Source organism: Drosophila virilis, chromosome 2, assembly GCF_030788295.1.
Source record: "Drosophila virilis strain 15010-1051.87 chromosome 2, Dvir_AGI_RSII-ME, whole genome shotgun sequence".
Taxonomy (NCBI): domain Eukaryota; kingdom Metazoa; phylum Arthropoda; class Insecta; order Diptera; family Drosophilidae; genus Drosophila; species Drosophila virilis.
In genome coordinates, this window is record NC_091544.1 from 20,780,944 (window position 1) to 20,808,352 (window position 27,409).

Genomic DNA, 27,409 nt, shown 5'->3' on the forward strand with positions numbered 1-27,409 from the left:
CTCCTATTTTCAACAATGTCATATTTTCATTTAATGCCGATTTTTCCAACGTTTTTTTAAAGTGTATGAACATAGTAATGCTTGAATCATTGCAAACTTTTATTGTCAGTTAATTACAAGCAATAAATAAACTCTGATGAACTGCGTCAATAAATACCAGAAAAGCAGAAAATCCCTAAGCGAAGACAACAAAGCGCATAAAAAATGCATGCGAGGCAAATCCGAAATTTGTCATAAAATAACATAAATATATTTGTATATAACACAAATGAGTATGTTTAATGAATGGTGGAATTGAATTATTGAACCCAAAGCCGATAGACAACATATGACAGCTGCCTTTTCTGCCGAAGCATAAAAAAGAACTGTGCGTGGGCAAGCAACGGAAATGGGCTGGCAAATTTTTAACATAAGCACATCCAACTTTTTACTAATAGCCATAAAATGATACAACTAATTTTTAACGCGATGCAGTTGCATGGAATGGGAAATGAAGAGTGCGGCCCATATTAACAATGCAAATGGTGCGGCTTATTAGTAAACAGACTGGGCTAAAAAATAATATAAATGGCTTGGCAGCAGAAACGGCAGATACAGATACGAATACAAACACTCGTTCCAAGAATATAGCCTCAAGCAGCATGTATGTACGTATGTGTCATATATTTATGTTTTTATAGGATTTTTATCGTAAATTTTTCGCGTGTTGTCCGCAGCTTGCATATTTTGCAGTTATCTTTTGTTGGAAAATATATATTCAACTGCTACTAGACTTGCAGTTAAAAGAAAGCTAAAGCGCTAACGGGTACCAATACACTGCTAAGATATACCCTGTAAAAAGCGTGCAGCTGTTATAAATATATTATAATCTTTATCTCTAAGTGTGTGCGGTATTTTAATTTGTAAGGGATTAAAAATCGTTGATACTATTTAATAATTATTAATTATAGCTATAATATTTAATAATAAAAAACTCAACTTAAGCGAGAGCTTAAATTTAACTCTTAAAGAATTTACGAATTGCTTATACTGATCAAGAATATATATATGCGAAACGCAGCGTTTGTTCTGCTAAATTGCAATATGCCTTTTCTTACTCATTTTTAATGGGCGTAGAATATAAACGGAGAGGTAAAGCTATGCCCGCGAAATAACATAAATTGAAAATTGTTTGCTTTGTAGTTGTTGGCACCAACCAGAGATAAACATTTTGAGCAAAGCAGCCAAGGGGCTTATTTGGGAGCAACACACAGCAATGGACCACACTGCATAAATCAGCAGATAGAACCAGCACCAAATGCTTTGGGTCTTATTTGCATTGCAATGCGCATCTGATGCTAAATATTGGACAGGCCACAGTCTTGTTATTTGTTTTTTCTCTTATGTATGTATAAGTATATTTATATGAGAAATTCGCGCAAATTTCTTCAGCATCAGTTCCAATATTTTTCTTTAAATACGAAACCTTTTTAGTTGCTCATTTAAAAATGATTATTTTTTTGGATTAAATTCATTATTTGTGCTTGAAGTATTATTAAAATAAATATCATAGTTTAGATTATAATAAAGTTTTGATTTCTTCGAAAAGTAAACTAAGATTTTTAAAATAAATCGGTGTAGAGAAATATTTCACATAATTAAAAAATTTTCCCATGTGTTGGCCTATATGCATTTGACCTCGATTCAAGTGCGGGTCTCATTGAAATTGTGTGGATTGGAGAGAATAAGCAGCTTAGTTCTCTCCTTCAATAGTTGTTTTATTAAAGTTTTCATTAAAAAATTTTTAATATTTATGAGCAACAGTTGTTTGTGTTTATCAAAGATAAAAACAGCTGTACACTGATTTGAATACTCTACGGGGAAGAAGCAAGATGCATTTTGAAAACATCTAAAGTATTGTTTGAATATAAAATTTCATGAAATATATAGAATAAATAATAAAGTTGATGCATCAATTATTTTATTTGGAGGTTTTTTTTTGTTTACGAATACTAATAAATTTTTAAGAAGTTTTAATAAATATTAAATAAAGAGGAAATTATCATATACCAAATAAATGACGATAATTTGTTAATTCAACGTTCTGTATTTTAGTGTAATTTCAATATTCTATAATCATTTAAAAGTCTTTATCAATCATTAATGTATTTTAAAATGCATTAAAATAAAGAGTATTTAAGTTTCGTTGTGATGAGATAATACATATACTTTGCATATATATTTTTATGCTTTAAAAAATCTGATGCTTAATACACAAATGTTTTCGCTGGCGTTTACAAAACAAATATATACATCGAACACCACTTGTCAGAGCAGCATATACATATATGTATATATGTAGGTCGATATGTGTACGCCCACGCGAACGCCTTCACTTTGGCTCACAAACACGCACAGGCGTTTTATATATTTACACACATATGATTTGGCACTGAGCGCTGAGTCGCACAATTAGTTTTGATTGCAGCCTTGGCAGATGTTTGCTTCAGAAGTTCTATAAAAATGTTTTTGCGTAGGTGTTGCTCTGTTTTTCCCCAACAAGTTTGTATTTACAAATAATATTTCTGAATCAAGTTATTCCTAGTTTTTTACAGTTCAGTGTAAACTTAGTTTTTCTTTATATTTTTTCCATATTTGATTGAAAAAATAAAATTTAGAGTATGATAGTTAAAAGTTCCTTACCTGAAGATACCCTAAGCCCAGCCCGTACAAACAACCGAACCTTCTTTTATCCCAAAACGCGGTGAAAAGTACTTCTCAAATTCTATTGATACTATTAATACTATTGATACTATTGATACTATTGATACTCACTATTAATATACATACTCAAGGAGTAACCATAACAGATTCAGATACTATAATCAATATTGTAGCAGCCAACAACGTACCGGCCCAGCGCCTGATCTAGTCGTGAGTACCCGACTAGAAAATATATTTTACACAGCTACCTAGTGGAGATCAATTCGGTACTAGTTGCTCAGCAAGAATATATTTATTACGGGGTTGGAGAAACTGACTACGTCCTGTCATATACATTAAGTATACCCTCTGACCCATTTTCAATGGATACGGGGTATACAAATATAAAAAAAATATTATTATTCTTGAATCAAAGGTGATTTAATTTTTTTTTCTACATAATTTTACTAATCTCTTTGATTTTTCATTAAATGCCACCACACAACCGGCCCCCAAATATATCAGCAAAGCAAATATAATAGATACAGAAACATCAGAGGTGTGAAAATTTATGAGACACAGGTGTGAAAATAAGCGAATGTGCCTCCAGATGCCTTGTTTATATTTATTTGTGGTAGTGTATCAAAATTATTTCAATGGCAGCGCACTTCAACTTGAACTTGATCAAAATATTTTGCTAGATAATAAATAAAACAAATGAACGAATGGAATGACAAACTTACCAGCAACATATGCCTTCTGCCCGCACCAGCACCATACCCACCTGGGTCGCTCTGAGATATTTTAGCTTTTAGCAAAATTGATTGCAGCAGACTCGACGTTTTTGAATTTCAAGAAAACTTTTAATTGAAATTACAATTTAATTTTGTGTTACCTTCGTGAGGCCCGTCAATTGGCTGAAATGAACCGCGAACAAAAAACTTTGCAATAATCCAAAAGCTAATTAGCGCATTTTATTTTTGGGCAAGTGACATCGAAAATATATACAAATATGAAAAATGCAAGAAAATTCAAAGTCAACGTCATTTTTGAAATTACCTGCAAGTGTATGAGATTTGCGCAAATTCATCAAAAATATAATGAAATATAATACAGCTGAACTTGACATCTGAAAGCGCCCACGCCAAAAATGAATTTATAAATATATATATATATAATGGTATCCAACGGATACAAATGAGCACTCAGCACCCAAAATTATTGCTGGCAAATTGCGTTCAATGTATTCGCCTGAAAAGCGAAAGGGAAATAGTTTTAGTTTTCTGGCACTATAACTTGGCCACACTTCTGCTTAAGATTCAATTTGATTTCATATTTTTGTAGTATTTTGAAAATTTTTAATTGTTGTTGTGTTGTCATCGTGACGTCATTAAGAGTTTCCGCTGCTCATATCTAAATTTGTTAGTCTGTTGCCTCCTACATTGGCTTTATTTCTGGCGATTTTGGCATTCGAAAAACAAAAAAATAAAAACCTTCCGTCTAATGCCGAACGCGGCGTCGGCGTCGCTGTCGCTGTGGACGCTGCTACTGGCAGTGGCATTAGGCTAACCCAAAAACATTTTCAGCATTTTCGTAAATTATCTCTGGCCTCTTAGGATAAATGGAAAACTGTTTCAGCAACTTGCGTCAGTCGAAAATTATATTTTGCTCGCCATAGTCGCGCATAGCTCAGCAGTTTCGTTTACATTTCTTATTCTAAACATAAAATGGCTGTAAGTGTTAAGAAAATAATTATCTTCAATGGACAAAAATGGAAAATTAAATTATAACAAAATTGAAAATTAAAATAAAATTTGTGTTGTTAGATTATGTGAAATTTAGTTTTTGGTGTAAAATTCAATTAATTTTAAGCTTAATCAATATCATGTTATCAACAATGTTATTGATTAGCCCAAAAAGGATTTACAATAATATGCCAATCGTATGTGTGAATATGTATTTATATTTATATTTGGTTTATACTTTTTAATTGGCAAAAATGTTTCCAGTTTTCGTTTCCAAAAATTAAATGAATAGAATAATGCATCATTATCTTAAATTATTTAGTATACTAAAAGAGTATCATAAAACAGGCATGGATATCAAGCGTATAGCTGCTTATATATAATAGACTTTAAATGTCTTTTTGAAAAAATGCACAAAAAATTTAATTATTTGAGCATATTTCGAATATTAATTGTTTAAATTTCGTTAAAGTCACGTACAGACGAAAATATATGAACAATTGTTAAAGCGTTATGTCCATGCAATTTGGACAGAGAGATATCCTGTAAACAGATCTCAATTGCCAGAAATTAATATATAATTTTAAAAGATTGAATTATTTATGTGTAAGTTCACAGTAGCAACATTGTAGTTTTACAATCTGGTACATATAAAAATATAATGCAAATTGTCCGGCCCTTCTCTCTATTTTAATTAATTTTAAAGATGCCCTCCTCGGATTCATCCATGTATTGTATGTAGATGTATATATATTTATAAATATATACCCCTTTGAAATGATTATTGAATTTCGAGATGGTGGGAATTATGTAGAGTTTTAATTTAATGTACAATCACATATTGTTATAATAATGAATATATTAAAAGCCTTTTTGCTATTTTAATCGAATAAACAATTAAGGAACAAAATATTATAACGCATAGCACGCCATGTTTGGCGACTTAATTAAAAATTCTTCATTGATTAATTATTTTAATTGTCAACTAACAAAAAACACAGAGGCGACATTCCATAGTTATTTATACATATAATTATTTGTTCAGAAACATATTCACAATCCGCTGAGCTCACAATTCTGGCATATTTCGGACACTTTCCACACCCACACGCGACAGCTGGTCTGTCCATAATTCATTCTCGTATATCATTTTTACGTCTCTTCACTTCTTTGTTTTTGTAAATTAAAATAAAAAATCACTTTGTTGACATTTTGGCCCTGGACTGGTCCCCAAAGCCCTCATCCAAGGCCTCTTGCTGTAACAGTCGCATGCCATTAATTATGTGCTGTCAGTCGCTGGATCGAGATTGTTTTCAAGGTCCGGTATATCTCTCGGCACAGTTAAGAATATTATATAATATTGTATAAATTAGTTCTGTTGCCCTTTTCTCTTTGTATATAAACACATTTAAAGTGTATTATTGCAAAGTTTTCTATATATATTCAAAAATCTGTTTAAATTCTGCAGTTCGACTGAACCTTTAAATTAGTTAACCTGTCGGTTTTTACTGAACTTTATGTATCTTAGTGATGACATCATTTTATATACTGTACATTTCAAAGTTTTTGTTTATAGTTTACAAACAAACTGTTGCACTGCGAATTTGAGTCTGGGAAATGATTGACCGGCGTCTGCCGTTTTATTGGCAACAATCCAAAAAAATTACTGTCAAGCGCAAAGTCTATAAAACAAACTTTTAACGCAATTTAGCCTCAAAATTTAAGAGCAACCGAATAAAAGATCAAGAAAGTAAAGCCCTTCTCGAACTTTCGGTTAAACTTTTAAACTTATCAAAATTTTGACTGAGATAGAATTCAAAAATCTTGCATTTCTGAAACCGGGAGACATGCACTTGAGGTATATTTGGGATTGCAAGATATTGTGTTTATTAGTCAATAAATTTTGTTAATAGTATATGTTAACCGGCCACATAGACACGTTCTATTTGCGCAAGCCGCCGATACAACATTGCAAAAAAACGTTTGCCCGGGCCACCCCCTCTGAACGGTCTGCTTAGTCGTGTGGGCGCCAAATGCACATTTTAATTCAATTTGTTGGTTAATGTTGGGCGGCGGCCAGCAATTGGCAGTGTTCCAAATGACAAATTAAAATAATAACAACAACAACAACAAAGTCAGCAACAACAAAATAGCAGCAATTTTTTTGGTGATCAACAAAAATAAGCGTCGAAATAAACGTTTATCTTTATGTTCAAATGAAAATTTTTATTTATGCCCGCGGCAGAAAAAAGGCAAACAGCTGAAAAAAACTAAAAAGTCGCCTGCCAGCACAAATTGAGGGTTATTTAAAGGTCACGGTTGTCCGGGTCGCCAACATTAAGACCATGCCAGGAAGGCCGAAGCACAGGGTGTGTCAAGTGTATAAAAAATTGTAACATTTATTTTTTCATACAAGTGCAAGTGAATATGATCAGGTGGAATATGGCAAAATAAAGGTATATTTTAAATTGTAACAGTAATCAAAAATTAAAGGAGCCTATTGCTAATTGTTTGTGATAGATATTTAATTGTAGACATTATATAAATAATTATTGAGAACGGAATTTAGAAAGACAAATAATTCTAATAAGTACAAACGCATTCAAACTTCTATCCATAATATTCTTAAAATAATCAAATATTATTGAATCATTTAAGACACTTTGAAGAAAGCAATCAATTATTCTCTTAACTAGACAATAGCTTCTTTTTTTTTATTCTTTTATAGAAAACTTTAATTTAATAGTTCTTAACTGAAACACCTAAATAGCGGTAATATAAATAAGTCCTCAATTCTCAGCATATTAGCTCAGATTATTGCCATCATTTGCATCATCTTTGGGATTGTCACCCATGCAAAAATATGTCTCTGGACAATTTTTAATAGCAATAAAAATGAACATAAGCTGGGCATCCAAATGAACCAATTGAGAATTTCAGATACCAGAACGACCACAGTTGCATCAACATTACGGACAATAAGTGCTGTTTGTTTAATTTTTGTTTTTGTTTTTATGTATTTATTCAATTAAAAATTAAAAGCAAAAGGGCAAGCTACACCCCCCAGTGGGGGCATTCCATCCGTGAAATTAAAATCGAAGCCATTGCGAATGCAAATTGATGTGCAATTCATTAAAGTGCCTTCGCTTCATTGCCAGCCATTCAGGCGTGCCTCTGTTCGAGTTGAAATATCGACAAAAAAACTTCAAATAAGGAAAAAATATGTATGTATGAAATAATAATAATTAATTGGCATATAATCGTTGAAATATTAAGTGCAGCTAATACATAACACAAAAAAGCTATAAAATTACACAATAAATATTATTTAGGCTAAAAACATATATATATATTAAATAAATGAATTATTATTTCATACACACACACACATATATATCGTTCATAAGCTCCCAGCACGATCCATTGTGACATTTTGCGGAAAATTTGGTTTTTGGCAGAGGGGCTCCCCGAAAATTATTCAATTTGCACATATTGCCGCAAATCAAATGATAGCTTTTATTATATGTGTAAACAAGGGCTATAATTCAAAATACGAAGCAATATAAATAAACAAAAATATGCAAGATATTTATGAACCCGGCTCGCATGGGATTTAAATAAAATGTATGTATATAGTGCAATAATTCAATTGTGGCATATACGACACTCTATTCTTAAAGCTAAATAGAATAATTGCAAAAGCCGCAATGATTTTATTTTCAATTCAAGTTGGATAAATTAGATTTCCTTTTGACTATAAGTCGAAAGAGAATTAATTTAAGTTTTCTTTATATATTTCATATGACATACTTTAATATGACATGGTCGAATAATAAATTAATTTAAAAATAAATTCTATAGAAATTTGAATATTAATTCCGATTTTGTAGGAAATCTAATGAGTTTCACCAAAACCAAAACTAAACCAAATTAACCCAAAATAGGAAGAAGCACAGTCTGACAGTCGCTTAATTAAATTTCAATTAAACAGTTAGTGGCTTTCACTGTCAGCCTAAACTGTCACATAAAGTGCGGCGGCTGTCGGCTCCAGTGACCGCGGCTTTATTTAAGCCTTTCACATGCCACGCCTTTTAAATTGAAATTAATGAATTGAAAAATGAATGAACCTTTATTCGTTTTCATTTTGTTTTTGCTTCTTTGTTGTGGGCACTTACCCACTTGTGTGTATTTGAAATTGGGTGCAGGGCTTAAAAGCAATTCACCGGGGGTTATTGTTCAGCTCGCAGCCTGAGGTCCACCAGTTAGTCGGAAGCTAGTCATATTTGCGTTTACCTATAGTAAAAAAAATATACCAACGTAAGCCTCCATTTTGTGGCTGAATGCGCGCAGTCTATAATATACGCTTATTTATTTTTAGAGCAGGGAACGCGCAACCCTATATATTTAGCAAATTGCGTACAATTACAGCAAATTTTTTTGTTTAGCACTCGGCTTATGATATCGTCTTACTCTGTTACAGCCACGCAATAAGGAACAGGAACAGGAGGTGCTCAATTGGATCTTTGCAGTGCTCGGCGAAAAGGTGCCCAGCGGCCAGTATGAGGATATCCTTAAGGATGGTATCTGGCTGTGCAAGTTGGCCAATAAACTGGCCCCTGGATCCGTAAAAAAGATTCAGGAGCGTGGTACCAACTTCCAGCTGATGGAGAACATTCAGCGTTTCCAGGCAGCTGTCAAGAAGTACGGTGTGCCCGAGGAAGAGATATTCCAAACTGCGGATCTTTTCGAACGTCGCAATATTCCACAAGTTACCCTTTCGCTGTATGCCCTTGGTCGCATTGTAAGTGCCTGACTTTGGATGTAAAGATTATCAATTTGATATTTACATTTATTGATAGACACAAAAGCATCCCGAATTCACTGGCCCCACCCTGGGCCCCAAAATGGCCGACAAGAACGAGCGCACCTTCACCGAGGAACAACTGCGTGCACATGAGGGTGAGCTAAACCTGCAGATGGGCTTCAACAAGGGCGCCTCCCAGGCCGGCCATGGTGGTTTCAGCAACACGCGCCACATGTAAGACGGCAAAACCCTCAGGTATACATGCAAGCACACACACACACCTCTCACAGCTACACCAAAAATAATTTAGTTCAAACAATGTTCATTTGTATATCTATAATTTCTTGCGGTTTTTATAATTAAAGCCCTGCAATTAGCAGCGCGGGCCCCTCTTAAAGTAATTTATATATTATGAAATAAATAAATAAATTAATTTTAATATAATCATCATGTTGTTATTTTCACTAAAAGTGCTTTCCTGCATTTCAAATAAGATTAGCATTGTTTTTGCTGTTAATTAGGAAAAACACGCAGCTGCCGCAAGAATTAAGTGGTTTTTATGCCCCATCAGACCTTTAGCACCTCAGCCAAATAAAGTCATATCCCGACACACGCACACACATCCCACACAGACACACACATATCGCGTAGTACACCCTTATTTAATTGTTTACGCTTTGCCCGCTCGTTGCCCACCTGAGATTAAACAAATTACTGCGATAAGCATGAGAAATATCAAATGCCAAGCTTGCATACATTGCGCGAAACTTGAGAAAGTGTGCCAGTTACTCAAAATCAGCAAAACTAAAAAATACGATAGAAAATTAAAATCAATTACAAAATAGATTAACGTTTTTATGAGCTGAGCTTCCGCTTTATATAATAGCCAGAGTGTATACCCCGGCCTTGCCCGTGGCACGTATTTGTGAATTTTAGTTTGAAACCGACCAGACGGTAAACAAAAAACTTCCATACAGCCGTTTTTCGTTAATTACCCAATAGCGCTTTAAAAACAACTCTGCGCCCAATCGGACAAATTTTAAAAATGAATAAAAAGTTTGATCACGAAACTTCACCCTAGAAAGCATTGAGCCCTATTTCCACCCGCAGGAATGGGTTTTTCAATCATATATAATTTCATATCCCTCTAAAAGATCATGAACAAGTGAATAAGAGCCGAATGGAGGGTTAAAAAATAAACTTCATACAACCGTGTTTCGCGATTTTCCCATACTTGAGTGTGGAATTTCCCAATTGAGGCAAAGTCGCGAATGACTAGTTAACTTTAGGTGATAAACCAAATATTCTAAGTTAAGAAATAGGAATTTATCCAAACCGAAAAACGAAATGCCGCCTACTGGCGAGTTGGCTCTACGAAAGACGCAATGCGTGTGGGTCAATTCCAATGGTCCATCAAATCGGTGTAAGGGTAATAGGCCGACTTTGTAACAAGGGGTTGATATACCCAAACAATGAAGCAGTGTGTGTGCGTGTGAAGCTTGTGTTTAATTTCCACTTATCGAGCACAAAAACAAGCAATAAATGCGCTTATTTTGTGAATTGGTCACCTTGACAGGCACTGACAGGTGCTTTGTGTGTGTGTGCTGAGAGCCTGTGGTAAATGTAAGTTAGTTCCCTTCTTCGACTGCCATGCCAGGAACGTACACTTAATTTTATTTATGTTGACAATTGTTGTAACAAATAAGCACGTAATAAATACAACATACATTCCGTATGTGTGGTATGCGAAGACACACATGGAGCTACAGATACGACGATTCCATTGCAAATAGTTTCATGTCACTGCTCCCCAAAAGTATGCTATAATAATGTAATTTATTGACAACAAAAGTTGACAATGATATTGGTGGACTCTCTGTCCTTTTGTAGGTGGTTCGCCTTCACCCTGCTCTCTGTGTCTGTCCGGGAATAGTATACAGCAAGGGCAAGCGGCTCATGTAGCTGTTGTTCCAATGCATTTATTTCATTTGCATACACAAATAAATATTTTCTGAACACAATGATTATTTATGGTTATTTATATTAAAAACAATCGTATTGCATTCAAGCTCTTTGTTTTACCCTGTACCCATTGAATATTTTTGTTTCTTGATCAGGAGGATGAGCTGAGTCGATCTAGCCATGTTACATCTGTGGAACCGCGTCGATCTTCGTAACCTTAAGGAAACTAAACGAAATTTTGAATATATATATATAATATAAGTCCTCTCAATTGGTACCCTTAGACCGTCATTAAGTTCTTCAAGGCTTAATACTTTAGCACTAAGTTCATCAATTTTCATGTAAGAATTATTTGACATGACTTAATAGACACACTGCCATAGTATATTTGATAGGTTTGTTGAAAGCTTTAACAGCATGATTTGATGTTCTTTACTGAGTTTCCCTGCATATGACGTGCAGGATTAGGATTATCTCTGTCGTTTGGCTAATGTTTGTTGGTTTCATAAAGTTTTTAGTTTATTGCGTGTCTACCTCGTCGCTTCTAGCAAAATGTTTGGACTCTATTTGTTAGCCATAATTTCTAACACTAATTGGCCGCGGGTTGGCGGAAAGCGATGTGCGGGAATCAGGCCAAAGTTAATGACAGTCTGTAGTATGATTTGGCTTAAGCATGCAAGCGCATTTATTTTGTTGCCGACCACATTGTTGTTGTTTTCGAGCAGCAGAGCTTGCACAAAATATTTTGGGCTAATTGCTAAAACTTTGTAACAAATTATAGCTGCAATGTGGTTGGAACCAAACTCGATTTCAATGCACGTTCTCCACCGAATATCATGCCAAAACTTGACTTTAAAGTAAATGAAACGGTTCGTAACTTACAGTAAGTTTGCAGCCGACTTTTTTGGGCTTAAGCAGCCAAGGTGTTCATAGTTCTTAAGCGGATTGTGCGTTGCTGTCGCTTGTAATTTTTGATTTGCACAAAACCGAATTTTGGGCAAGTCCTGGAAACGAACTCAGGCACTTCAAGCATATTTCATGCTTGACTGTGCATTGTAAACAAAGCAATGTGGCAAATGGTACTAAAGCAGGCGCATTAAACAGTAGTTGTATACTTTACCCATTCTCTCTCTCTCTCTCTCTCTCTCTCGTCCCTTGTATACATTTCTCTGTTAGCCCACAAGCGAGAGAAGCCTTAATTGCCAGCCAACTGCTTGCTGTAATCATAAACTAAGCTAAAGCCCAGTGGCATTGCTACAACCACAACCAAAACCAAATTCCATTGTCCTCGTCGTACTTGGTGATGTGTTCGTTGTTGTTGTTATTGCTTTTTGTCCTGAAACCAAGTACGCAAAATGTTAGAGGAGGGCCCAACAACTAAAGCAAAACCCGCGTAACAAGTGAATAAGCTACACTTGCTCGATTATGAGATGCCCTTCAAAAAACATCTCCGATCCCATAAAGTATATATATTCTTGATCAGTATTGACAGCCGAGTCGATATAGCCATGTCCGTCTGTCTGTTTCTATGCGGACTAGTGGCTCAGAATTAAAGCTATCGTCATGAAACTTATCATACGTCTCTCACTTAGTTGCACGCCGTACATATGACAGAACACTACATAATATACGTGCCATGGGAACGATCAGTCGAAGAGTAGGTTCTTTTCTAACACCAAACTCAGCATTTATTATTTTTACTTTGTTCTTTATATATAGCAAAGCTTTAAGAGCATCGGACTATATCATATAGCTGCCATAGAGAGGATCGGTCAAAAATTAAGTAGTATGGAAAAATTTTTGTTTTGCAAGATATCTTGACCAAAATCAGCATTTATAAGTTTCAATATGGTCCCTACATTTATTCAAAATTTGATTTTCCCTGTGCTTCTTAGATACGGGAAAAACACTATGAGCATAATGATCAGCAAGAGTATTTAATCTTCGGCGTGCTGAAGATAGCCCTTCCTTCTCGTTTTTTTCTAAATGAGATTTATGAAAGTTTGAAGTGCTAATTAAGGAAGTGGTTAGCTGGGCAGGCAATGTGTGCGCTTTGGATATTTAAAAATAAAACAGCAAAAACCTTTTTATGCCTTAAACCTCTGCAGAATTCAGTTCGCAACACAATTTTACCAAAATAGCCAATTAATATTTTGTCGTTCTATTCAAACTTTGTTTGTCTTGAGGTTTGGATTGTTTTAAAATAGATCGATTGAAAATTTGATTCAAAATAACATTTCACTTATTTATGTATTAATTGGCTCATTTATGATTGTATTTATTTATTTCCCTATGTATTCATGTGTTCATATACTTATTTATTTATGTATTTATCGGCCTGTGGTCATAGACTTCTAGGTAACTTAAAATGTGAATGTCTTATTTTTATATGTTAATAAGCCCTGTGGATTGTATATGCATATCGTGTATTTGGTTTTGGTTTGGCAACTAAATACAGCTGTTCAATAACATTGTTGGAAAAATGTACACACTTACGAAATATAGTCTCTATACACACATGTGCATGTAGTTACTTTGGCCAGGACATTCATAAAAATTCGCGCAATTCATCCCAGACTTGCGTGCAGGAAACCAAAAATTATTTGTGCTTCCACAAACCGTATAAATTTGCACTGCGAATTCACTTGTTACACACACACACACACTTGCCCATGTACATGCTTGTTATCCCTTGTGGCATTTGCTCGGAATAAGCGCTGCTATGCTTATCCTCTTCGTTAGCATTCGAGGTTTCCAGAGTTTGGGCTTGCACATTTGTCGTTTTTGTAATGCTAATAAATCATAAAATACTTTTTGCTGAGCATATTAATAATAAAACGACAGCTTATAGCTTGATTTATAGGTTGGAGTTTTTTCAATAATCCAAATCTCAGCATTTTGGTTGAGGTAGGACTTATGTGTTTTTGCCTCTGCTCATTACGACATTTTTTGCTTAGAAATATTTGTAAGCACTTCGATGGATCAATTTGGATTTGCAAAATAATTATAGCAGTCGCACATTTAATTTGTTAACCAGTATACTTTATAGAAAGATAGCAAATCCGATTGAAAAAGAGATTGTCTCAGAAGGAAAGAAAAAGAGAGAGGAAAGCGAAAAGTGGAATGGTGCAAAAGTGCTGTTGAGTTGAGCTCCTACCCACAAAACTTTCACCCAGAGTGGCACTCCTTTTCCCAATCTAAAAACTTAAATGAAAACCATAAATTAATAAAATAATATAATACAATATATAATAATATAATAGAATATTATAAAATATAATACCTCTATACATAAAATTATATATATATATATATATAGATATATATTTGGTTTTCACTGTAGCTACCTTCAAATGGGAAATTCCACCCATATGTGTGGAAAAATATGGAAAAATGTTTGTATGACTTTTTTGTTTACCATCCAATCTCAACTCATTTTCGAGGGGTGTTCCACACTTTTCGAAAAATGAATTCCTCCTTGTTAAAACGATTTGGTCAACGATTTGGTGGGTAACGTTTCGTGGCTATAATTATTTCCAAAGATCTATATGAAAAATTGCTTGAGACGCATTTCATACTTATCGCAGAATCTAAGCTTTCTCTGAGGAAAACACGCATCAAAGATTTTTTGGGCGAAGTTTTAAGTTGAATTAAACTTGTTTTCAAAGCTTAACATAAGAACTTAATGAATATGTGTTTCAGTCATTTGGGAAATTTCACCCGCAACAGTCTAATATGCGAGTATTGTTAACTGTTTTTAATTTTCTTTCTTTTTTTTATTTTACTCAGATGCGGCTTATGAAACAATTTTAATTAATTTCATTTGGTTCGCTGTCTGGCAATGCTATTGTTACGGTTGGAAATTACAATTGACTGCATGCTCTCGAGAGTTCGGCGTTCGTTAATTGCATTCTGTGGTTCGGCTACTTCTGAATCTGCTTAACGATGGCTATTGGAATTCAAGTTGTAGCAGGGCAACAAGCTTATCCTTTATGCTTTTAACGAGTATCAGCAAAAGTTCTTCTAAATGGGATCAGGAGTTACGTGTACCGAAATTCTCGAAATTTGCGCTAGCTGCTGCTTACACATTTTGTTTAATACATTTTATGTTTTTTAATCGATGTTGATGAAATTTTTAACAGTTGTATCAGTTTTACCATAAAATATTTGTTTATGCTCAAAATGTCAATTACATTAAAGTTGTGGCTTTAATTGGTGGGGAATACAAATTGGTTTTGATTCTTGTTTCATAGCTGAGTGGTCGTAGTTCGGAGGTGGTGATAGGTAAAAAGTGAACGATACTTGATATTTCAAGAGATCAGTTTGGTGATACTGGCTCTTATAATTAACAAGTTTTGGTCAGAAAACAAGACTTCGATATCGATTTTTATCGATTGATTGTAAACGGGCAAGCTATCGATTATCGAAAGAAAATTTTATTTTATTCCAAATTTCAAATCTTTCGTTCTTATAGGTTCTTAGATCTTTGCGCTCATATATGCGGACAGATGGACGGACGAGCAGATAGATTGATACTGTTAAAGAATATTCATACTTCACAGAATCGGAGATTCTTCCCTCTGCCTGTTAAATTCATTTGCACAAATACTCTTCTTACCCATGATTTATTCGCTAAATAATTCTACTGTTCTCCGAGCAATCAGAGGCAGAATCCACTTTGATGCGAAATCCAATGGGCAAAGGCGCAGATTTTGCAGGCATGCCCCAATCCCCCCGACTGCATTTGTTTAATGCAACTTAAAGTTCCCTTGACATTTATTGCAGCCAATAAATTTGCAATTAGTTCTTCGACTGAAGTGCTAGGGGCGACCATGCCTCAATGCGCACAAATATTTCTGTTGTCATTTCGCTGGGGAAAAGGATTTTCATTAAATGTAAATGCGCAAATGGGTTTCGCAACAACGAAAGTCACCGCCTACTCCCCGTTTCTCTCTCGCGGAACGACCGCTAAGTATTACCTCACGAGGGGAAGATGACATAAACACATAAAATCTTAACTAGAGATAGAGATCGAATCGCCTTGCCTTTCGGCACGGCACAATTGTCGCCGAATATGACTACTTGGGAGTGCATATGCGTTCGACAAGTTAAATGCTGCGGACCAGATAGCAGCTGTACTAAAACATAGCGCTTATTTTGACTTTTGCGTATCCCGGAGCTTGCCGTGGATCGACCCAGGTCTCTTCTGATATGGCTTTGTGAGGTTCGCTCAGTATTACAAAGTCGGCTCGTATCTCACTAATTGTTCGGGATAGTAGAACCTGTGCAGCCCTGCAGTGGTTAAGGTTAAACTTAGTTAGTTTCTTTTTTACTTATTTTATTAATCGACATGACCTACTAAGGTTGTTAAGGCCCGCTGCAGTGTGTGCGTGTTTTTTTTTGTGCGAGTGTGTGCCTCTTTAAAATATGTATGCTGATGTATAGCTAAGTATCATTTGCATTCAAGTCCGGATGGAATTGGCATTTTAAGAATTGAGATGGACACGATGACATCCCAGCCAAGGACGCTAGGGAGCAAATTGTGAAATTGAAAATGAGCTTTTCCGCACGGCAACAATAAATGGAATTTTTTTCAACGCGCTCTTAATTACACATTAAATTTCACACTTTCGATGAGTTGCATAACTTAACTGCACAACAAAACAAAAAGTTTTACTTATTCGAAATATTTATAGGTTAGCATATGGAAAAATATTTGTAATATACTTAGATATACTGATGTATGTAAAAATGAACTGTTTACTTAATAAAACGTCTAAGAAGTATGTCTATTATTCATTTTAACTGAATACGCGCTACGTAGAAAAGATGTTATTGAAAATGTTGTTGACCAAGTAATTACTGATGTTTGTTGGACACTTTTATAATCGAATGGATACCATGTTATCCAAGGTAGCATCCAATTTGATATTCTTAAATCAATATTTATAGGTTTGTAAGCCTCTTTAATAAAAGGGCATCATGTACCCATTTATTCTAATTTAGCGATTATTTATGGGAATGCAAGACATGCACCTGGTTGCCTTAACCGTGCCTAAGAGCATGCAAGTTCGCGGAGATGACGAGAATCATTGCGTCACGGATATCTACAGGACTAAATTACGAAAATGTGTGAGGCTGTGTGCGCGTCTGTGCGCGCTTTTCTGGCTCTGTGTTGGTGTCAACTTTTTGCCAGGTGCCAGCGCTCAAAATCCGAGAAAACTATTCGCACTGTGCTAGACGAAGTGTGAAGAAGTGTGGAGGAAAGGTGTGTTTTAGGGGAGCGCTCTATGCATTATGCGGTCTTTAGTCGAACACTTCCCCGTGTTTGAATCGTAGCTGCATAAGGGTTTGAGTCAAAGCACCTTTCGATGATTATGCCGAGCACGATGCAGCTGAGGTAGGAGCTCTGGGCAGAGCACCACATTTATAAGAACTGGGACACGCATATTAATCCTGGCTGGCTTAAATGACGAGGATGTATATGAATTGCTGACAAAATGCAAGTGGCCAAAATGTGGCGACAACATTGACGGCCAATGCATCTATTTTGTTGATCTATTCGCTCTAAATGAGTTATAGCTGCATGGACAGTTCTACGATATGCAAAAACGGAAGTAATAGAAATTTTAAGGTAATTAACAATCTAAAATCATTCCAAAATTAAAAGTCCATTTATAAAAAGTTCTTTAAGCAGAGCAAATTATTTATTTGAATATGGTTTTCGTACCCTAAACCCATTAGAAATGGTTAAAAAGGGTGTTATGTATTTTTGCAAATGCATGTAACAGGCAGAAGAAAGTAATTTATGAAGATCGGTTAATAAGCACACACAGAAGTTATTAGAAAAAACGTGCTTTGGATGGCAGCAAGCGAAAATTGCAAGAATTTCCGTGTACATGTAAACACACACAATCATGCGCGTCTGTTTTGAATTCTATTAACAATCTATTGCAATGGCAATAGCGATTGTATTGTTGTTTGTGATTATATTTTGTACATTTTTTTATTATTATTGGTGTGGCTGTTGAGTACAAGGAAATTATATATATATATATATTTTTTTTTAAATATATTTTAATTAGTACTACAGCAAGCGCGTAGGGTTCAGGTTATTCCCTTGCTCCCGACTAGAACCTCTTACTTGTTCTAATTGTATTTTAATAATAAGTACACTATGCGTTGCTTTTTCACAAAAGTAAAGTATGAGTGCGTTAAGAGTTTCTTCGCCCCTCAAGCAACAATATTAAAGTTTTAGTTTTAAATATGTTGACATTAACACTCTGCAGAATAGTTCAATTTCTTGTTCCCGCTTTTAATGAAACTGATCATTTTAAATCTTCTATATAAATATATATGTATCAAAAATGTACACATTATAAAACTTTCAATTTTCAAACTTTTAAAAGTCGCTGTTGAAATTATTGAAGTACTCATTTCTTTGATAATGTAATTAACCGCATATCCACAGCCATACACGATATGTACCTTGAGGAGAAGGGCTCGAGTTAGGCTTGATGATCTAAGAAAAACAATGCAGTAAGGGTACTCCCTTGTATATCATTTACATTCCTTCAAATGCTATCTAACGTAACTGTACTCGCATTCAAAAATGTTAGCAACGGAACGCACACACAAAGTCGTTGGGGAGTAAGTTTTGAGGCTTAAATGAATTGTCTGTGTCTTAAGGGCAGCAGCAGGGCACACAAGGCTGACGTCTAACTCAATGACAGCTGTCAAAATCGTTCAAGTCGTTTGGTATGCCAAAAATGTGCTACGTTGCGTATGTGCGCCTGTCACTTTTTGGCATCTAGTTAAATGTAGGTGTAAGTGGCCGCTTTTGTATACGCAGGTTGCCATACAAGTTATCGGAATTAATAAGAGACAATGGAAAGAATACAATATTATTTGCAATATACCTAAAAAAATCGTAATATCGTATTAATTTAATCGCTTTATCACTTCTTGTCCATTTAAAAATTGAAAAAAAAAACTATTACAAGCAAAAAATTAATTTGACTTAATTACATATTATAGGCTCTACATTGTGCATTGAAGGTTGACATAATGTTTTTACATGCAACTGACAACATTTACCTTGAGTCTGACAATAGCATAGGAGAAATTTTATTTAAGTTATTAAATGAATACTCCCAAAACAGGATTTTCAGTTATGTTTCTCTTAATTCGGAATAGAAGTTATAATTTGTTGTCCCGCCCCAATTGAATCTTTACTACAGCCTTGTGCAGATTTTTTCTTTTTTGTATGAGAAAAACACAAAATATGTGTTTTAGAGCAGAGAACTTTCAGGAAACCCTCGCTAATGACTAAGCTACTGAGTTTTGCGTGGGTTGACCAAAGTTTCATTTTTGCAACTTTCAATTTGCATGTGATGGCAAAACGAATTCTGTTGAAAATATCTGAAAGGGCAACTTCTGGGAATGACGTTGATTTTTGATTGTTCTGAGGAATGAAATTACCATATGGCAAAACACAGGAAAGATGTTAACTCTCAATGTTCCCTCAAACTTTTCGAATATAGCTATCGACGAAATCAATGGCAAAAATCAGCCTTACTGTTGCATAAAAATTGCAATTTGCAATTACTCAAAAAATGCCTCAAAAAATATTTTAAAATTGCATACCCATTTCCAGGACAGACGTGGAAGCATATGAAAAAGCCCCACACAATTTATTCGGCTCACCACTCAAAACATCTTTTATTTGGATACGATCGCCTTGGTGACTGTCACGTGATTCGAGAACTCGACTTTTAGTTTTTACAGAAGAGAGGGGCCTTACATAACGGACTCGAGCATTGTTTTCAAACACCTTAATTAAGGTGCAATTGTGCAGTTTCCAATCCACACTTCCACCTTCTCCGACGATGCGATTGTGCAGCGTAATCGAATGTTCTACAATTACAGGGCAGACACACAGACCAGCGGGGATAACTGTAAACTGGCCTGATTGCTATTTCGTCTGTGTTGCGCTGCTTGCAGGTGCTTGTGTGAGGGAGAGTAATAATGAGCATGATACCGAATTCGCCTGATCATCATTAACAAGAGAGGTGTATCCGAGCAATAATCAACTTGGCCATTCATCACTACAAATATCAAGAGATCCTTTTATTTTATTGTTTTTTGTTTTTAATATTATGTATTTTTTTGTTTTCAGTGTAAAAATTCAGGTGTTTGGTGTGTGGTGATTGGCGGCTATTGGCGGCTGCAGTAGCGTAGTTTGCAGTCTGCACTCCATTTTCCTATGCAAATTAACAAATATTTAAATTATGCTCGCAACGCAATTCGCCACATGCAAAATGCAAATTAAGTTGCTGCTCCCTTTGAAATGGCATCGCCTAGCTGGGGCGTGGTATGCAGAATTGTGTGTAAGACGTGGCAAGGTGGGCTTAACGCGCTTTAACCAAAGAAACAAATAACGCCGCAAATAGACAAGCGGCTGAGAGGGAAGAAACATGGTCATGCGATATACATATACGCCAAAATTTTCATTTCTCACATCTGCCAAAATAATGAAGAGTGGCAGGTCGGTGCACTGCTTCTAGGCAACTGGACATTTATCTTAATTTAGGGGCTGTTGCAATCGACCCGAGGCAAGGCAGACCAGCTCGACGCTCCTTATAACAAAATCTACTAATGGTGCATCGCACAGACTCCAACTGAATCTGAATCTTTCACGTGCCCTAAGGTCGCCTCCGAAGCGAAGCCGGCTGCTGGGGTAATGGCTTTTTGGCAGTCAGAAAGTCAGACTGTCAGGCAGTCGGCACGCCAGGCAGATGAAGCCTGTTTACCTTAAATTTGTCTTACGGGTCTTTTACACACACATACAAGGTATATATGTATATGAACAGCTGCATGGCAAACTGAAGGCTAACACTCAGTCAACGCTCGAAGTGCGTTGCCTCGTCCGTCGCTGGTTGATGCTGAGAGCCCTCAAAGGAATTGCAGAATGTGGAAATTGCACTGAAGTTGTGGGGTGAGAGGTGTCATTCGGACCCAAGCTACTCCAGATGCTACAACTGCAGGTTGCTGGCGTCTGACATGGCACTAACCGAGCGGCGGATCAGCTGCTGTTTACCATGGAAACTGAATGCGGCGAGGTGTGGTACAGTAATATTGATTGTATTGATTTAAGCGCTAGGTATCTTGTGGCACGTTGCACGACCCACATACTGGAACACTGTGCTGGGACCTGATTACGCGGTTCGCCGAGTGCTTATCGGCATTTGCTGCACAGCTTCGGAAAAATATGTAAACAATTTTGATTATGTCGAGCAGTGAATTAAATTGAATTCTTTGTCTAATGAGGTTTTGTTATGAATTAATATTACAAAGTCTAAAGTAAGTGACTGTGATCTCAGAATTACCTACATTTAATTAAATCTTTTGCTGTTGCCTCTGCTAAATTTGCTCTTATTTATTTTGTGTAACAAGCGATAGTGTCTACAATTAGTTACTTGAAGTTAAGATTATTTATTAAAGTCTTATTCCCTCTATCCTTTCAACTACGACATTTGATTTTCATTTCATTGCCTAAGATAGCTATGTCAATTTACAATCGAAAAGTTTCCCGAATTTTATGGCATATACCTATGTACCTATATACCAGTAGACGTTCCCTAAAAAGATTTTCAAATAAGTGAGGTTTTTTTAATTAAACGATTTATTGTTATTTAAAATCGCCTCCTAATTAATTAACTTTTACATGACGCGAAAAAATCTAAGAAACAAAGTCACAATAAACCGAAGCAAATAAGTTGCTGTTCCTGTCAAAGTTTCTTTTTAAGTTAACATAAAAAAGGTGTTGCCCACAATTGATGGGTGTTAAATAAATTGAGAGACAGTTTGGGCACGACACAAAAAAAACTAACAAGATGTGTTTTTGTATACTCTGTAAAATAAAAATGTAAGAAAGAAGAATAGAATAAAAGCATAATTTTGTTAATATGTTTAAACAAATCAAAAATAAATAAGAGTTAAGAAAAGCTAAAAATGTGTGTACAAATTAAGTATTTTTATTTTGATGCTTTTTGAGCCAACTAGAGGATACACCATAGTCGAGTAACTAGTCTCTGGCTGATGTAAATTCAAATAACTTTTGTTAAAAATTTTTTTTATATAGATATGCTTGTTAAGTTGTACGCCAACTCTACCTGTATATTTTCCGTCTGATTTGAAGTAATTAACTTTAGCGATAAAAATTTTTGGGCATCTTTTAGCAATTGAGTACTCAATTCTATCAGTTCGACTGAGCTGATGGTTAACAATTTTATAACAAGCATCTGAAGTTGATGCGGGGCCATATAGATATGGCACGGAAGAGTGTTGGGTGAAGGCAGAGTCCTTCACAACGCGCTAAATACTCTAGCGTTTGTCGACCGCACCAGAGCTGCCCATTCCCAGTTTCGAGCAAACAACAAGAACTGAATCTACGGAACCTGTCTGCCCAGAGGTGAAACGTAAACATACGCATTGCAGCTGGACGAATGTGTTGAGCACACAAAACTTCTGGGCCATTGTCGTAACCTGTCTATAACTCTATATGATATCTACAACTAAGTAGGTTGACCCAGGCCCGCTTAGGAAAAGCAAACAAACTAATCAAACTCGCAGCAACTGAGTGGGCTTCAAACAATATTCTTCCAAAGTGTTCTCTAGCCTGGCCAGTGTCCACCCAATTGCAGTTGGGTTCAACAATCGACCTGTCGTGCCGTTTGGATTATACAAAGCAGGCTGGAAAAGTAGCAAATAATGCAATATCAATCGTATAATGTTATATTTAAGCGTATACTTTTCAAGAAAATACACAACAAATTAATTATATCAATAAACGCTCAGAAATCGAGTTCTGAAATTAATACCATATTGATTTTGGAGAAGGGCACAAAATCATGCGATTATAATTTTGCAACACGGTAGATGGGCTCCCCATAGAATGCAATAGCGAACGCAATCAACCATTTCAGCCGATGGCCAGCTAGCCCAATTCCAAATAACAATTGCGTATTTTCCACACACTGGCCCCGTGCGACCTCCGCATTTGCATTGTTGCCCACCGTAGATTGGCTTCTCTCCCGGCGTCGACAATTGGCTCTCGCTGGCGAATGCCTCCCGCTCACGCTTTTATCGGGTAGCCCCTCAGGCTTTACGAATGATGTGGATTTTCTGCCCTTCGTAGCTGTTCTGCTCATTTTTTCCTCGCCCTAATTGTGAAAATTGTGCGGAACCGGGTGTGCGGGATGCTGCAGCAATTAAGCACACCGAATCGAACAGCCAAAAGGACTGCATTGACTTGAGCCGGGGAAGTGTGACAGTCGTAATGGCAGGTCAGGCTCTGACTTTGCCCTTTACGTTACATAAAGTGGGCAATACACACAGCTGTGTGGGCGAGGCATTGGGTCCGATAGTACACTTCGTTTTCAGACAGGTCACCATCCGCCGGTGCAATTAGCGGGCTGTGAGTGCTAAGTCGATGCGGTCACTGTGCTGGATAATTGCCTTGTTTGGTTTAGTTTTTGTGTTGTGCGCCACTAGGCGCATGGCATGGCGCACGCATCCATTGCATGGATTAAATTCTGACTGCGCTTTTTGTACTCTTTGTCTCAGGGATTACCCGCGTATTATTACTTAAATAATTGTCAAATTAAACAGCCTGTTAATATAAATAGAGTATTTATTTTTATGGGCACCTCTCTGTCGCAGTGTCGACTCTCTACTCCCCTTTGTGAGTTTCAACACCTAAGTAGATATACCGACAAGTCCATCTGCCATCTGTTTGTCATAATGTACACCCTTTGTGGATAAATTCCAAACGATAAATATACAAAAAAAAGATTTCGATATGATAATATTTTGTTTACCATCCGAGCGACAAAATCAAAGATTCCGCCGCGAAAAGTGCGATAATATGTTTTTTTTCGTGAATTTTTAAGTTTTGTCCGATTTGCTTAAAAATTGAATGGTGTGGAGTGGGTTTCAAAGATTTGGTGGGTGAGTTTTATGCTCAAGTTCTTTTCTAAGGGAAAATTATTTGAGCCGAGTATCGCATTTTTCGCAAAAGCAAAGTTTTCTACATTTTTTTTGGGGGGAATTTTGAGTTTTTTACATCATATAAATATTTTTCTATACCCTGAACCCATTGAAAATGCGTAAAAAGGGTATAATGTACAGCATCAACAGTCGAGTCGATCTAGCCATGTCCATCCGTCCATATTTAGCTGTAGGTTTTTTGTTGTTTTTGTTTGATTTCTTTGACTTCTATCAACATTGAATTGCACTTGTAATTACGATAGTATCGTTTTCTGTGCTGCTATTTGAATTCGTTTGTTTCACATTAAGTCTAAGAAGTATGTATGATTTTTGGGTATAGGAAGTGGCAAGTAGAGCAGTCTGTTGCGAGTTCAAACTCTGCCAAGAGAACCTTTTCTTTTATAATTGATCTGTATTACTGCTAAGGCAAAAGAGCGCGTAGCGCAGGCTGCATTTGTTGTTAGAATAAGAGGGTTCAGGGTAATCCCTAGTAGAAAACTCCCGACTAGAACCTCTTACTTGATTTGATTGTTGACGGTACGCTAGGGTATGCAATCGATGCTGTTCTCTTGACACATAAAGTTAGACATAACAGGGCGCATAAGGGATATAAAATATGCATTGAGAGTCTTCAATGTGATGCGTGTGTGCATAATGTGCGAAAATCCCAGACATATATGTAGGAGTTGGAAACAGAACTAGGAGTGGTCGAACTTACAATCAGTTAAATTAAACAGGCGAGTATAATGTTGGCATTATACTCATTTGGTAATATAAAATCACTTATCATATGCAACCCTGCTATGGATATTTAATCAACGATAGATTTATCGATAAAAATACAAGAAGGAGAAGCTCAGTTGTAAGCTAGAAGAGTCAATGAAAAGATGTGTTCGCTGTTGCTCGTTGTCTTTGAAATACATGTCGGAAAATGTACAATAATCATAAGTTTACGCTTGTTCACCAATTTCTCTAAATAAAATAATATGAACATAAAGAACTCAAGTGCTTGTGAAGGCCATCGAATGGTCATCCCTACAAATTTGGTGTCAGAAGTGGGATAGACAGAAATTGTGAAATTCGTAAATTGATTAACGAGTACAAACGTATGCAAGACTATTAATCGGAGCATAAAACGAAGCGGGTGCATGAAAATTCATTAAAATTCGTATGCCCTGGAAAAAATGGAAAAAGTCAAGAATCGTCTAGGATTAATGGCGACAGCGGCGAAGTATGCCTAGAGAGCTCTAGTAAGAGCGAGACAAACAGTCGTGTATTGCGTGACAGTGGTCGATAAGCGCAAGCGAGAAGGCGATGTTTTAAATTCTGCGTAGCAAAGGCTGGATAGCGCAAAATTTTCACTTCGTGATGAAATAAGAAGTTGCAGATCAAAGAGGCGAAGAGCGAAGAGCGCGGAATCTTTCAATAAAAGAGCGTGTGACTGGAACGTGCTTCAACACGACAACGATGATCACAGGGTGTATCAAGTTACAGATCAACAACAGAGTATGTTATTTCGTCATTATATGAAAATAATTAACTAGTTGTTGAGTAAAGAGTGTTAAATCAGTAAAAAATTTTCAAAGAATCAAATTATAACAAAGAAGAAATTAAGTGTAAGCAAACACAAAGTGAAAGTATAAGTTAAGACAGACGAATATAATAATTTAATAATTTCTAAAGTTGCTGAAAAAAAAAAACTAAAATTTGATTCATAAGAGTTTAATTACTTATACCATTAAGTTAAGTACATTGAATTGTTTATTTGTAAGATTCAATTTTAAGCATTGTGAAAAGCGAGCAACGACGATAACAAAATGAACAGAGACGAAATTTTGGCGTTAAGAGTTAACGAATTAAAAGAAAAGTTATCGGCACTTAGTTTGGTAACAACAGGTAGAAAGCAAACTTTGCAAGACCGACTTTTAGAATATTATGGGTTGCAGGTTGACGATAATGAATCTGAGTATGACGATGCTGGGTCGGCTCATACCCGTCAAAGCTCACCAATGCAGATAGTCCGAACAACGTTTACATTACGCGACATTGAAGATTCACTCTCGCAATTCAATGGGTCAAATCAACCAGCTGTTGAAAAATGGATTCATGAATTTGAAGATAACGCTTTGGCAGTGCAGTGGAACGACCTTCAGAAATTTATTTACTCAAAGCAATTACTAAAAGGTGCAGCAAAATTATTCGTGCGCAGTCAGCATGGAATTTCAGATTGGATATCTTTAAAGCAAGCGCTATTGGAAGAATTTGGGACGGTAGTTTCATCAATAGACGTCCACCGCATGTTGCGGAATAGGCGTAAGCGTCAAGGTGAAGATTATATAGAATATCTGTATAGCCTTATGGAAATTGGCGGACCTCTTAACCTGGATGACTCAAGCCTGATAGAATATTTTATTGAGGGAATACCTGACTCGAGGAGTAACAAAAGTAATCTGTATCAGGCCAAGACTCTGCAGCAACTAAAAGAACAAATCAAGGTATATGAGAAAATCCGTAGTAGTCGCCCTCAAGCGTCTAATACGGGTAGGATGCATAACGATACCGAAGAAAAGAAACCTGACTTGAATAAAGAACGAATTAAGAAATGTTTCAAATGCGGCGATCCATCACATCTAGCCAGAGAATGTAGACAGCCAATAAAATGTTACAAGTGTGCTCAACCAGGGCATAAGGCAGCTAACTGTTCAGGATCGCGTGCAGTGGAGAAGAAAGAAGGCCAAAATGCGAACACGATGATAAACAAGGCCAACAGTAGTGGAAAATGCATTTTTAAGGAGTTGTCTTGTAAGAACATATGCTTCTCTGCATTAATCGATACAGGCTGTGACCTCTGTCTGATACGCGATGATATCCTTAAAGAGCTAGGAAAAGTTGAACTGAATAATGAAAAACAGTGTCTTGTTGGTATCTGTAATAGTGAGCTAAATACACTGGGAAGCTTTGTCACTCAAGTCGAAGTTGATGGTATCTTACTGGATATAACCTTTCATGTTACGAGCAGAGACGACATCCAATACTCAGCTGTAATAGGAAACAGCGTATTGAAGCAAGCGGACTTAATAGTATCGGAAAATTTCGTAGAATTTCGACCCAAAGTGAAGGACAATGCAAACGAGAGAGTAATTGACAAGACATCAACAATAACAGA

General features: G+C 36.1%; 2 protein-coding genes across 3 annotated transcripts in view; one reads left to right on the forward strand and one right to left on the reverse strand.

Annotated features, from left to right (window-relative positions):
- LOC116650957 (modular serine protease-like) overlaps positions 1-27,409 on the reverse strand; it is a 123,564-nt gene that overhangs the window by 72,041 nt on the left and 24,114 nt on the right. The window contains exon 5 of the mRNA XM_070206984.1: positions 3,426-3,599. Within this exon, the coding sequence (XP_070063085.1) occupies positions 3,546-3,599 (54 nt within the window). The 3' untranslated portion in view covers positions 3,426-3,545. The remainder of the gene's footprint in view (positions 1-3,425; positions 3,600-27,409) is intronic.
- Positions 4,265-9,675, forward strand: LOC6630186 (myophilin). Of its 2 annotated transcripts, none has more exons than XM_002053219.4 (3): positions 4,265-4,415; positions 8,908-9,228; positions 9,287-9,675. In XM_002053219.4, exons 1-3 carry the CDS (start codon positions 4,410-4,412, stop codon positions 9,467-9,469), a joined length of 510 nt encoding a protein of 169 aa, XP_002053255.2. In that variant the 5' UTR covers positions 4,265-4,409; the 3' UTR covers positions 9,470-9,675. The 2 variants fall into 2 exon arrangements, with proteins under 2 accessions (XP_002053255.2, XP_070063265.1); XM_070207164.1 differs by lacking the exon at positions 4,265-4,415 and adding an exon at positions 4,601-4,624.

Bases quoted from the DNA above. Each gene is read 5' to 3' on its own strand.
- LOC6630186 (XM_070207164.1), top strand. The intron at 9,229-9,286 runs GTAAGTGCCTGA...ATTTATTGATAG, and splicing joins TGTATGCCCTTGGTCGCATT to ACACAAAAGCATCCCGAATT.